Consider the following 14,560-nt stretch of genomic DNA (forward strand, 5'->3'; position numbering starts at 1 on the left):
TGAAATTGAATTGAGTTGCATTGACCATTAGAATGTATGAAACATGCAGCAGGGTTCCTATTAACAATCTGTAATAACTATGTGATCTGGTACTTTGACATTAGTTGACAAATAATACCCAGGGAGCAAGGAGAAACTTCATGATCGTGCCCAATGGGGCAGGTGCACTCTCAGTTTAGTATTTCATCCATAAGAGCGCCCCTGTTGGCAGGGGAGGATTGCCTCGGTGCTAACTGCGTGAGTTAGCCTAAATTATGGGCTAAGGTTTACATTTCTGACATTACACCAGCAACTACACATCAAATTATTCCATTGGCTGTCAAGTATTTTGGGATTTTTTTTGGTGGTAAAGAAATACATTGCTTTTATACATTTAGCTTCCCAGCAGCTTTGTCATAGAGATGCACAGCATGGAAACAGACCCTTTGGTCCAATCGTCAACGGCAACCAGATATCCCAACCTAATCTAGTCCCACCTGCCAGCACCCGACCCACATCCCTTTAAACCCTTCCTATTCATATATCCATCCAGATGCCTTTTAAATGTTATAATTGTACCAGCCTCCACCACATCCTCTGGCAGCTCATTCCATACACGTACCACCCTCTGCATGAAAAATTTGCTCCTTAGGTCTCTCTTATATCTTTCCCCTCTCACCCTAAACTTATGCCCTCTACTTCTGGACTACCCCACCCCAGGGAAAAGACTTTGTCTATTTATCCTATCTATGCCCCTCATAATTTTTTAACCCTCTATAAGGTCACCCCTCAGCCTCTGATGCTCCAGGGAAAACAGCCCCAGCCTGTTCAGCCTCTCCCTATAGCTCAAATCCTCCAACCCTGGCAACACCCTTGTAAACCTTTTCTGAACCCTACCAAATTTCACAACATCCTCCGGTAAAGAGAAGGTACTACCAAGTCCAGAGTTTGTAGATGAGTACAATTTCTTTCTGTTCAGGTGCTTCAGGTTTCATAAGCAACATGCGCTCCTTCTTATGGATCAGAGTCCAGCAATATACCAACCGTCAGGTACAGACTGGTCTCTTTGCTCACCTGCATGCCCTTTCACTTCGCTGGCACCTGGGCAGGAAGACTGGGGAAGTCCTACGAAGTGTGGACCGTGGTACCAGCAGCATCAACTCCTTGCTGAGGTATTTGTGATAATTAAAAATAGCGTTTTTGTTGAACACATTTAATGGATTTTGCTTGCTTGGTGCCATTTTTAATTTTCTTCTGTGGAGAATTATGATCTGTCCTTCAGTTATTACAATGATGCTCCTTAATCTAGTCTGACATTCCAGTGGAGTAAAGAAAATAATGCATCTTGTACAACTTCAGAATGTTCCATAGCATTTTCCAGCCGGTGACATACTTTATTGGATATGCACAACAAGATCCCTTAAACAACAATGTGATATTAATCTGATGATCTGTTTTTAAGAAGTGGCTGAGGGATGAATACTCGCCTGGGCTCTAGGAAGAACTCATCTACTCTTCTTTAATGTTGTGCCATGGGATTTTACATGTACCCTGAGAAGGAAGACAGGGCCTTGGTTTTATCCAAACAACAGTGTCTCTAGAACTGTAGCACTTTTTCAGTATCAAACTTTTAGCAGGCATGTATGTGTGCTCTATAGTATCAGAACAGTCATTGTTTGGATGAAAGCTCAAGCATAGATTGATTACAGCATAAAAAAGAGACAATTAGGCCTGACATGCCTTACAGCCCCTCTGCAGGGCAGTTTAGCCAATGGTATTCGCTTTCCAGTTTCCTGTAACGCTGCAAGTTTCTTTTTCCTTCTAACAACTTCCTGATTACAAAAAACCTTTTTTCCTGAAGAATCCTTTCTTATTGTTTCATTTTCTACCAATCGTGCTTTAAATACCTCCCCCCTGGTTCTTGACCCATCCATCAACGGGAATTGTTTCTTCCTGTGTACACTCTGTGGGCCCCTCATGATTTTGAACGTTTGTATCAATGATTTGTTCAATCTCCTGAAAGGAGATCAACCTCAATTTGTGCAATCTAACTGTGTAATTCATGTCTTCTAATGTCTGGAACCATTCTTGTCGTTTGTTTTTTGCATCCTCTCTTAAATCCTTCACATCTAAACATCTGGTGCCCAGAGTTGGACACCACACCAGCTGGAGCCAAACCAGTGTACGGTCAAACTGAGCTTGTTTTTTAAAAAATTACTCATGGGACATGAGTATCATTGGCTGGCCAGCATTTATTACCTGTTTCTAGTGTATTTTGAACCTCTATAAATAAAAACCCAAGGTCTTGTGTACGTGTTTGATGACCTTTTCAGCATCCCCTGTTACCTTCAACAATGTGAACACACGTACCCCAGATCCCTCTCTTCCTGCACTCCCTTTAGAATTGCATTTCAATTTAGTTAGGGTTGTCATAGAGATGTTTTTCTATTTTTAAAAGAAATTTCGAGCTTCCAGGTCTTGGCTGAAAGAATGACACATTATAATTTCACATTATATAAAAAAAATAACAAATTCCTGAAAAGCATGGTTGACTAAATGTTATTTTGTATTTGTACCCAACAACAGAGAGGCACTTTTTTTTTAATATGCATTACGAATTGCACTCTTCACAGAACCACAGTCCTCCTTGTAAAAAGTTCACTTGCTCCAGTCTTTCAGTGTGTTTTGGTTTCACCAAAGAGTAATTTCAAGTGATGTTTCCAGATCTTTCTTCAGTGTCTGGAGAATTTCTTAAATCCTCCACCAGCAGGAAATCCTGTTTAGTTGATTCTCCTTCACTCCTAAATAATTCGAGAATATATAAGTCGGTTGTAGTCTGCAGGATGTGTTTCTTCACCTTGCTCCTTCATCTATTTGTGGTTGTTCATAAAACTCAGCAGCCTTTTCTCTCTGTTGACCCGATAGCACTTCTACTGTCTGTCTGTGATATTCATACATTTGTAGGGAGGCCTGTAACCTGATCTTGAAAATGGCTTCCCCTACCCTCTTTTCCCCTTGGCAACATGATAGCATTACTGTTAGTATACAAGGTTATTTCAGTATTCATGATGCCAGTCCCCTGTCTTTTAGAAGTAAATGAAAAGCTTAAAGCACAGCTAGTTATAGTACAATACTAAAACACCCTTCTGGAAGTTTGAAATACTCGGTCTACTCATTGCAAACCCAAAGGCTACTGCTTTTGTCTCCAAGCATAAATATTTTTGCACCTTCTTAATAAAACAGTCTAAATTCCTCTAACAATCCAGCCCCAGAGGCTTTGTCTAAGGCAAACTGTAGAGGTCATAGTTACATTACTACACCTCAAATAACCTAAATCTACAGTAACAAGATAAAATAGTCTTATAGATCTCAAAAATGTAACAGATTATATTGCTTGCTGAGATTCACCTTACCAAATCACTTCACACCACTATGTTAAAACCCACTCGCCTATCTATACTTTAATCAAAATTTATCCCTATCCTCCCCAAATTTCAGAATACTTTCAAGTTGTGTATCACCTGCAAATTTTGAAATTGTGTCTGTACACTGAAGTTCAAGTCGTTGATATCAATCATGAAAAAGTTAAAAATGTGAAAGGAGAAATATGTGATAATCCAGCTCCATTACTCCTTCAGTCACACCTTTTGGAGTAAATTTGTTGACTTGATTCCAATGTGGCTATTTTTTTTCTCTCCTTGAGGTATCATTATTCAAAGTAAAAGTAACATTCACAAGGCTTCATTAAACAAATTCAAAGTAATCTGTTTATATTATGAGCAAATGTTATCCATTTTTTAAAAAAAAGTAGTACACTCTGGTGAGCTCCTAAACAATGATTACTTACAGTGTGGAAACAGGCCCTCCCCAACAAGTCCACACTGACCCTCCGAATTGCAACCCACCCAGACCCATTCCCCTACATTTACCCCTTCACCTAACACCTACAGGCAATTTAGCATGGCCAGTTCACCTAACCTGCACGTCTTTGGACTGTGGGAGGAAACCGGAGCACCCAGAGGAAACCCACGCAGACACCAGGAGAATGTGCAAACTCCACACAGTTGTCTGAGGCTGGAATTGAACCTGGATCTCTGGCGCTGTGAGGCACCGTGCCGTTCATGATCTGTATTTAGAAATATGTATCCAGTTTTCGACGTACAGATACGTTTAAACAACACAAAAAGAGGTCTGCAGAGATTCTGTTTTCTTTTATGAAAGACAAAAGGGAGAAAACCACTCTGCAGGCCAAGGGTCTGGAAACACAGGATGAGATGCGATGTCTTTTCATGACCACTCAACTTCCTGATGAAGGGCTTATGCTCGAAACGTCGAATTCTCTATTCTTGAGATGCTGCCTGGCCTGCTGTGCTTTGACCAGCAACACATTTTCAGCACTGAATTTCCTGTCAACAAAGCTGCATTTCAGGCAGCTGCAAAGTCATGGGAAATGTTCAGGCAGACAGAAATCCTGGCATTTGGAAAGTCTGTCACTTTCCTAAGGAACATCTATTGAGAAACAGAATTTCAAGTGATACATTATCTATAATTGATGTATTTTCAACAACAAACAGTGGCTGTAGAACTTACTCCTGAAGACACTGCAATAGGTCACCTTCCAGCCTATAAAACAATTTTCACCATTCTTTTCCATGTTACTCAATCAGCTTTGTATCTATGCCGCTGCTATCCCTTTTATCCCATGGCTTCCACTTTCCTGGCAAGTGTTTTTTACATTACTTAATGTGGAAACAGGCCCTTCGGCCCAACAAGTCCACACCGACTTGCCGAAGCGCGCTCACCCAGACCCATTCCCCTCTGCAACTAACACCTACAGGCAATTTAGCATGGCCAATTCACCTAACCTGCACATCTTTGGACTGTGGGAGGAAACTGGAGCGCCCAGAGAAAACCCATGCAGACTTGGGGAGAATGTGCAAACCACACAGTCAGTTGCCTGAGGCGGGAATTGAACCTGGGTCTCTGGCGCTGTGAGGCCGCAGTGCTAACCACTGTGCCACCGTGCCGCCCACAAGGCATTACTTCAAACAGCTTTTGAAAATCCGTAAATACCACATCAACCAAGAATCTAAACAAGCATTCCCCCACAGCTAATGCCATGAAAAATGTATTAACTAGTTAATAACTTCATTGCTGTTTCTGAGATCTTATTTTGTAAAAATGAGTGCATTTCACCACTCAAGAATCACAGCACAGCATAATCCATTGCATGTGACTTACTTTACAATATTTCTGGGAGATGTGACAACAGATGTTGGATGCACTTTCATATAATAGTTGAGAATTTGGCTTGAGAAAAATGTTTAAAAATGAAAATGCACACTCCATGAAAAGGCGACAGGCTATAGATAATAGGAAAGATAAAAACTGTGAATACTTAACAATCTGAAGTCTGAGTGCTGATAGATTTTAAAGCCCACTAGTGTTTTAGATTTGATAAACAAGTTGTAGAGGACAGTAACAAAGAGGATAATGATGAATTTATAACAAGACATTGGTTGTTGATGTCTTCATGCTGCATTTTTGAAGGATAGTTTGAAATAACGGAAGAATTAGCATGCGTTGGGCCACAACATAAAATAGTGACCATATGAGGTAGTTTGGGCAGAGGTTAGAAATAGGAAAGGTGAGGTCACCCTGTTAGGTGTTTTCTACAGGCCTCCCAATAGTCCGAGAGAAGTAGAAGATAGTATTGCGAGGATGATTCAGGAGAAGAGTGAAAGTAGCAGGGTGGTTGTTATGGGGGACTTTAACTTCCCAGATATTGACTGGGAAAGCTATAGCTCGAGTTCGTTAGATGGGTCGGTGTTTGTCCAATGTGTGCAGGAGGGTTTCCTGACACAATATGTAGACAGGCCAACAAGAGGTGAGGCTATACTGGATTTGGTTCTAGGTAATGAACCAGGCCAGGTGTTAGACTTGGAGGTAGGTGAGCACTTCGGGGACAGTGACCACAACTCGGTGACTTTTACTTTAGTGATGGAGAGGGATAAGTGTGCACTGCAGGGCAAGAGCTATAGCTGGGGGCAGGGAAATTATGATGCGGTGAGGCATGACTTAGGATGTGTGGCTTGGAAAAGTAGGCTTCAAGGGAAGGACACAACTGATATGTGGAGCTTGTTCAAGGAGCAGCTATTGGGTGTCCCTGATAAGTATGTACCAGTCAGGCAGGGAGTAAAGGGTCTTGTGAGGGAGCCGTGGTTTAATAGGGAATTGGAATCCCTTGTGAAAGGGAAGAGGGCGGCCTATGTAAGGATGAGGCGTGAAGGTTCAGTTGGGGCGATTGAGAGTTATAAGGTAGCCAGGAAGGATCTGAAGAGAGAGCTAAGAGCAGCGAGAAGGGGACATGAAAAGTCCTTAGTTGGTAGGATTAGGGAAAACCCAAAGGCTTTCTATAGGTATGTCAGGAATAAAAGGATGACTAGGGTAGGTATCGGTCCAGTCAAGGATAGTAGTGGGAAGTTGTGCGTGGAGGCGGAGGAGATTGGTGAGACACTAAATCAATACTTTTCGTCAGTATTCACTCAGGAACGGGACTCTGTTGCTGGTGTGAATATTGAGTCACAAGTGATTAGAATGGATGGCTTTGAGGTAGGTAGGGAAGAGGTCCGGGGAATACTGGAAAGGATGAAAATAGATAAGTCTCCTGGGCCTGATGGCATTTATCCTAGGATCCTCTGGGAAGCTAGGGAGGAGATAGCAGAGCCATTGGCCTTGATTTTTATGTCGTCATTGTCAACGGGAATAGTACCAGAAGTCTGGAGGATAGCAAACGTGGTCCCCTTGTTCAAGAAGGGGAGTAGGGACAGCCCGAGTAACTATAGGCCAGTGAGTCTCACTTCTGTTGTGGGCAAAGTCTTAGAGAGAATTGTAAGGGAAAAGTTTTATGAACATCTGGATAGGAATAATGTGATCAAGGATAGTCAGCATGGTTTTGTGAAGGGCAGGTCATGCCTCACAAACCTTATTGAGTTCTTTGAGAAGGTGACTAAGGAGGTGGACGAGGGTAAAGCAGTAGATGTGGTGTATATGGATTTTAGCAAGGTGTTCGATAAGGTACCCCATGGTAGGCTAATGCAAAAACTACGGAGGTATGGCATTGAGGGTGCATTAGAGGTTTGGATTAGGAATTGGCTGGCTGGAAGAAGACAGAGGGTAGTAGTTGATGGACTAGGTTCATCTTGGCGTGCAGTTACTAGCGGTGTACCACAGGGATCTGTTTTGGGACCGTTGCTGTTTGTCATCTTTATAAATGATCTAGAGGAGGGGCTTGAAAGCTGGGTGAGCAAGTTTGTGGATGACACAAAGGTCGGTGGAGTTGTGAACAGTGAAGCAGGATGTGGCAGGTTACAGCGGGATATAGATAAGTTGCAGAGCTGGGCAGAAAGGTGGCAGATGGAATTCAATGTAGCTAAGTGTGAAGTCATTCACTTTGGTAGGAGTAACAAGAAGATGGATTACTGGGCTAATGGTAGGCTACTTGGTAGTGTGGATGAGCAGAGGGATCTTGGTGTCCATGTACACAGATCTCTGAAAGTTGCCACCCAGGTAAATAGTGCTGTGAGGAAGGCATATGGTGTACTGGGCTTTATTGGTAGAGGAATTGAGTTCCGGAGCCCTGAGGTCATGTTGCAGTTGTATAAGACTCTGGTGCGGCTTCATCTGGAGTATTGTGTGCAGTTTTGGTCGCCATACTATAGGAAGGATGTGGAGGCATTGGAACGAGTGCAGAGGAGGTTTACCAGGATGTTGCCTGGCATGGTAGGAAGATCGTATGAGGAAAGGCTGAGGCACTTGGGCCTGTTCTCATTGGAGAAAAGAAGGTTTAGGGGAGATTTGATAGAGGTGTATAAGATGATTAGGGGTTTAGATAGGGTAGACACTGAGAACCTTTTACCGCTAATGGAGTCAGCTGTTACTAGGGGACACAGCTTTAAATTAAGGGGTGGTAGGTATAGGACAGATGTTAGGGGTAGATTCTTTACGCAGCGGGTTGTGAGTTCATGGAATGCCCTGCCAGTAGCAGTGGTGAACTCTCCCTCTTTATGGTCATTTAAGCGGGCATTGGATAGGCATATGGAAGTTATTGGGCTAGTGTAGGTTAGGTAGGATTTGGTCGGTGCAACATCGAGGGCCGAAGGGCCTGTACTACGCTGTATTTTTCTATGTTCTATGTTCTATCTATCTATTTTCCAGCCCGTGTGTGGATGGGATGAGGATGAATACTGTGGATTGAGATGGTTTCATGAAGTTCAAACAATCCATACGGTATGGCTTAGGGTAGGCAAAAGTGAGGACTGCAGATGCTGGAAAAACACAGCAGGTCAGGCAGCGTCCGAGGAGTAGGAAAATCGACATTTCGGGCAAAAGCCCTTCATCTGGAATAGCTATGCTGGTTGTAAGCACAACAATCCAGAATCTAGAATTGAGCTCTTGAAATTGGGAAGCCACGACTACTCCAGACACTTGAATTCAGCACAGATTAATCCATGGTTAGTTTTGTGTGCAGTTTCAGTGTTCCTACTAAGGAATGTATATTCAAATCATTGAGAGTGTACAACATACATCCAACAGGATAATTCTACTGCAGCTTCAAAGAGTAAGGAAAGATTCTTAACACCATTTTATATTTGAGGATCATGATAGAACTGTTGTTCATGATCTAATCATCTGCAATGCTTTCTCTTCCTACTCCTAAACCACTTCCAAATTGTGTTTCTCAACGACCTAACCTTGTCCCTCTCCCATTTCTCATCTATATGCTGCCCTTCAGGTGCACCATTTGAAAGCACAGAGATACTGTTGACTGGTAAATGAACTGTTAAGCCACTGAGTTAATAATCAATAAGACGGCTTATTACCACCTCCCAGAGGGCAGTGTGGAATGGACAATCAATGCTAGTATTGCCAGAAGTGCCGTCATCACATGAAATAATTTTTTTAAAAATTTGATTGCAAAAAAAGCAGAGGTTCATATGTTCAGTAATATAGCTCCTCAAAGTTTTATAAGCTGTAAGAAAAGTCTGTACTCAAAAGCTTAAAGTTAATTGAATGCAATTGTCCTTCACTCAGTGACTAAGATAACTTTATTTTGCAGCTACATTGTTTTCAGCATCTTACCGACAATTGCAGACATCATCATCGGCATTGTTTACTTCACTACAAACTTCAACGCCTGGTTTGGTCTCATTGTCTTTGTTTGCATGGCTCTGTATCTAAGTAAGTGTCCTAATCAACTAATAAATTCTTTTTAAGCTATCTAAATTGTTGCTGATGTAATGCTGAACAGTAAGAAACTGGGTAAGCTGAGTGTGACTATATGTATAGCAATGCCTTTCCTGGCTAATGCCATCTACTGCAGCTCAAAACCTACGATTGTCAACTTGGCTCAGTAAGACTGAGGGTACCTGGTGTAAGAAATGTTAAATGTTAGATTACCACAGGAAAACCTTCCTTTCCACATTTGGCATTGAAGCACCTTAGGCAAAAACAGATTCATGGTCCTTATGTGTGCCCAACATGTGTTGCACCCGCCCTGACATTGGTTGTTGGGACAGTGTAGATTCTAAAAGAAGATTGCTCTGCCACTTTTAAGAGTTTTTAGATGATAATGCAGTTCCTGGCTCATTAAAGGTCATGTGATGATGATTTGATTTGTGTCTGAACGTTTGTTGACAGCACAATGGAATCTCTGGCTTTTAAAGTGGTCTCATCTTGCAACACTCAGTCCCCAGAACGGGGGTGGGGGGGAAATACTTTCTGCTGATAATTAAATCCTGTGTTCTTGGAAGAGAGTCTGCTCTGATGAAGCGCAAAGCGTAACCTCAAGGGCTTTTCCATGTAATCGAACATCACTCCCTTTGTTAGAAAGGTCGGCTGTCTTTAATGTCTGAGATGTAGGAAACATGAAAGGGAGCTATTTCACCTCTTTTATTGACAAAAGAGCTGAAAGAAGAGAATGTGTCTTGTTCCCGACAGTAGGTAATTGAGGGGGTTGTGCCCAGCCACGCTTTGCAGTGGTCGTAATGTCTGTTATCAAAGGACTAATTATCAGAAGAAACATTGTAAAGGCAGTAAGCTGACACTTCCCTATGTTTTCATCGTAGCAAATGAGAACTCAATGAGTGCATTAATCAGTTTCTCTTTGCTGCAGTAACTTAGGAAATGCTAAACAGGAAAAGCTGAAAATCTATGTACTTTTGCTTCCCTGTTTTTACTGCACGGAGTAAGAATGACTGTTGTTAACAATCAGCCAAAATCATGGAAAACTAAAAGAAAATGCTGTCTTATGTGAAACACTTTGTGCCTTTCTAAAGGTGACACAGGTAACAAGGATATAAAAACAGTCTAAGTGGGTATGCAAAACTTCATCGCAACCACCTGATGAAGAAGGAGCACTTTGAAAGCTAGTGCTTCCAAATAAACCTGTTGGACTATAACCTAGTGTTGTGTGATTTTTAACTTTGTCCACCCCAGTCCAACATCGGCACCTCTAAATAATGTGGAAACTGGAATGTTATGCACATTGGCAGGAAGGATACTGAAGCTGATTTTATTTAAATGGAGAAAGATTGCAGAAAGTTCCAGAACAAGGGAATTGGGAGTGTGTGTGCATAAATCACACAAAAACAACTATCAATGTTCAGAAGGCAAAAAAGCAGTTGACCTTGGTCATGATCATACAACGTAGAACGTAGAAACATACAGCACAGAACAGGCACTTCGGCCCACGAAGTTGTGCCAAGGATTATTCATAATCTAAAACAAAATAACTTAACCTACGCACCTCTCAACTCACTGCTGTCCATGTGCATGTCGAGCAGTCACTTAAATGTCCCTAATGACTCTGCTTCCACCACCACCGCTGGCAACGCATTCCACGCATTCACAACTCTTTGCGTAAAGAACCTACCTCTGACATCTCCTTTATACCTTCCTTCTAACACCTTAAAACTACAACATCTCGTCCCAGTCAATCTTGCCCTAGGGAAAAGTCTCTGGGTATCGACTCTATCCATGCCTCTCGTTACCTTGTACACCTTGATCAGGTCACCTCGCTTCCTCCTTCTCTCCACAGAGAAAGGTCCGAGCTTAGTCAACCTCTCTTCACACAGCAAGCCCTCCAGTCCAGGCAACGTCCTGGTAAACCTTCTTTGCAGCCTTCCCAAAGCCTCCATTTTTCCTGTAAGAGGGTGACCAGAATTGAACACAATATTCCAAGTGTGGTCTCACCAGGGTTTTGTAGAGTTGCAGCAAAACCTCGCGGCTCTTAAACTCAATTCCCCTGTTAATGAAAGCCAAACACCATATGCTTTCTTAACAAACCTATCCACTTGTGTGATAACTTTGAGGGATCTATGCATTTGAACATCAAGATCCCGCTGTTCCTCCACACTGCCGAGAACCCTGTCTTTAATCCTATTATCAGCGTTCAAGTTCAACCTTCCAAAATGCATCACTTCGCATTTATCCAAGTTGAACTCCATCTGCCATTTCTCAGCCCAGCTCTGCATCCTGTCTATGTCGTGCTGCAGCCTGCAATAGCCCTCGATACTATCAACGACACCTCCAACCTTTGTGTCATCTGCAAATTTACTAATCTGCCCCTCAACTTCCACATCCAAGTAATTTATAAAGACTACAAAGAGCAGAGGCTCAAGAACAGAGCCCTGCAGGACACCACTCACCACTGACCTCCAGGCAAAATACTTTCCATCGACAACCACTCTCTGCCTTCTGCCAGCCAACCAATTCTGAATCCAGATAGCCAAATCCCCCTGTATCCAGTACCTCCTGACTTTATGAATGAGCCTACCATGGGAACCTTATTAAATGCCTTGCTCAAGTCCATATACACCACATCCACTGCTCGACCTTTGTCAACCTGTCTCGTCACCTTCTTAAAGAACTCAATAAGATTTGTGAGGCTTGACCTGCCCCTCGCAAAGCCATGCTGACTTCCTTTAATCATGCTATGTTGCCAAATAATCATAAATCCTATCACTCAGAATTCTTTCCAAAACCTTGCTGACCACAGATGTAAGACTGACTGGTCTGTAATTTCCAGGGATTTCCCCATTATCTTTCTTGAAAAGAGGAACAACATTTGCCTCTCTCCTCTGGTACAACTCCCATGGAGAGTGAGGAAACCAAGATCTTTGCCAGTGGCTTAGCAACCTCCTTTTTCACTTCCCGGAGCAGCCTAGGATAAATCTGGTCTGGCTCTGGGGACTTATCAATCTTAATGTTTGCCAAAACTTCCAGCACATAAACTTCATCAATCTTGATCTGTTCAAGTCTATTTCCCAGCTCCCCAAAGTTCTCATTCACAACAAGATCCCTTTCCTTAGTGAAAATTGAAGCAAAAAAACTCATTTAGGGCTTTCCCTATCTGCTCAGACTCCACGTAGAGGTTCCCTCAGCTATCCCTGATCGGCCCTACCTTCTCCCTGATCATTCTCGTATTCCTCCAGAGGAGGTTCACTCCGTTGATTCCGGAGCTGGGAGGATTGGCTTATGAGGAGAAATTGACTAGACTATAACTATACTCATTGGAATTTAGAAGGATGAAGGGGATCTTATAGAGACATAAAATGATGAAAGGAATAGATAAGTTAGAAGCAGAGAGGTTGTTTCCACTGGCAGGTGAGACTAGAACTAGAGGGCATAGCCTCAAAATAGGGGGAAACAGAATTAGGATTGAACTGAGGAGGAATTTCTTCACCCAGAGGGTTGTGAATCTGTAGAATTCCTTGCCCAGTGAAGCAGTTGAGGCTACTTCATTGAATACCTTGGCTTTAAAAACAGATTTTGTACAGTAAAGGAATTAAGGGTTACGGTGAGAGGATGGGTAAGTGGAGCTAAGTCACAAATAGCTGAAAATGTGTTGCTGGAAAAGTGCAGCAGGTCAGGCAGCATCCCAGGAGCAGGAGAATCGACGTTTCGGGCATGACCCCTTCTTCAGGAATCCTGCTGCGCTTTTCCAGCAACACATTTTCAGCTCTGATCTCCAGCATCTGCAGTCCTCACTTTCTCCTCTGTCACGAATAGATCAGCCATGCTTGTATTGAATGGTGGAGCTGGCTCGATAGACCCAGATGGCCTACTCCTGCTCCGAGTACTTTGTTTCTACCATTTGATGTAATTTTTACATTTTCTTTCTGTCATTGTTGACTGTGTTGAAGTGTAACAATAGTGAGTAAAGAAATATTTTACACTTCCAGTTCTTGGCATTAGAATCAAATACTCCCTGAATGGGTGCTGATATGTCATGTGCCTGTATCCTACTACGAAATTAATAGACCTTTTTTAAAAAATTACCAAATGTGTATCCAGTTAGGTTGCTAATTTAGCACCTTGAGTTTTAATTGCCAACATTCGTGAGTCATCATACAAAACCCAGGACCATAAGAAGGTGAATGACTCTTTTAAACATCCAAAGTTGCACAGTGGTTAGCACTGCTGCCTCACAGTGCCAGAAACCCGGGTTCAACAGGCAACTGACTGTGTGGAGTTTGCACGTTCTCCCCGTGTCTGCGTGGGTTTTCTCCAGGTGCTCTGGTTTCCTCCCACAGTCCAAAGATGTGCAGGTCAGGTGAATTGGCCATGCTAAATTGCCCATAGCGTTAGGTAAATGTAGGGGAATGAGTAGGTTGCGCTTCGGCGGGTCGGTGTGGACTTGTTGGGCCAAAGGGCCTGTTTCCACACTGTAAGTAATCTAATCTACACTATTGAATGGATGTTGTTTTTCTCATCGTCTTGGACCTGATGTTGTTCCTTTGCTTCTGGTTGGACTGGTTTATTCCTGCTGTGCCTCACTGTCAGAACTCTCTGTTGCTGAGATTTTTACCAGCCTCCCCAGCATCACGAGCACCTGCTTGATTTACCATGGTCTGATTCCTCCTGCTAGCGCACCACTGATTAATGGAGAGGGATCTCTGTGACTTAGAAGGCAGCTTGGTATTTCTTTTGCAAGTATAGTTAAGTGAAGCCAGTTAGCTGGTTTTAGACATTCTACAGTGGGGACCTGAAGTTCACACTTGCACCTGTTTTCCTTCCTTTCCCCTTCTACCCAAAAGTGTTGTCACACACAACTGAGTACTTTCCCACCATCAAAATTACTGTGACTTTATTTCTTGTTTTTTTTAAAATTAGTAACTACCCCCAGTGTAAACACCTTTGCATCCAACTGCGTATTACACCATCTAGAGTCAGAGTTTTACAGCTTAAAAACAGACCCTTCAGCCCAACCCTTCTGTGCTGACCAGTTTCCTAAACTGACCGAGTTCCATTTACCTGTTTTTGGCACACCCTCTAAACCTTTCCTATCCATGTGCCTGTCAAAAGCTACTTTGAATAAGCGTTATATTTGTTTCAGCTGCTTTATCTGAAGATCAATTTATTTTTTCCTTATCTGCCCTTTTCTCCTTGTCTGATTTAACTTGAAATACTGCTCCAGGTCAACCTCTTACATAGCTTAGCAATATTTCCCCCATTTGCCTTTTTTCTATGGAAAGGTTCAACTTTTTAATCATGAAATTATAAGGATAGGTTGAATAAC

General features: G+C 42.5%; 1 protein-coding gene across 1 annotated transcript in view; it reads left to right on the top strand.

The window, feature by feature from the left end:
* abcb6a (ATP-binding cassette, sub-family B (MDR/TAP), member 6a) overlaps window positions 1-14,560 on the top strand; it is a 254,471-nt gene that overhangs the window by 89,680 nt on the left and 150,231 nt on the right. The window contains exons 6-7 of the mRNA XM_060828218.1: window positions 959-1,151; window positions 9,098-9,219. Coding sequence (XP_060684201.1) covers window positions 959-1,151; window positions 9,098-9,219 — 315 coding nt within the window. The remainder of the gene's footprint in view (window positions 1-958; window positions 1,152-9,097; window positions 9,220-14,560) is intronic.

This window comes from Hemiscyllium ocellatum, chromosome 7 (assembly GCF_020745735.1).
Source record: "Hemiscyllium ocellatum isolate sHemOce1 chromosome 7, sHemOce1.pat.X.cur, whole genome shotgun sequence".
Lineage (NCBI taxonomy): Eukaryota > Metazoa > Chordata > Chondrichthyes > Orectolobiformes > Hemiscylliidae > Hemiscyllium > Hemiscyllium ocellatum.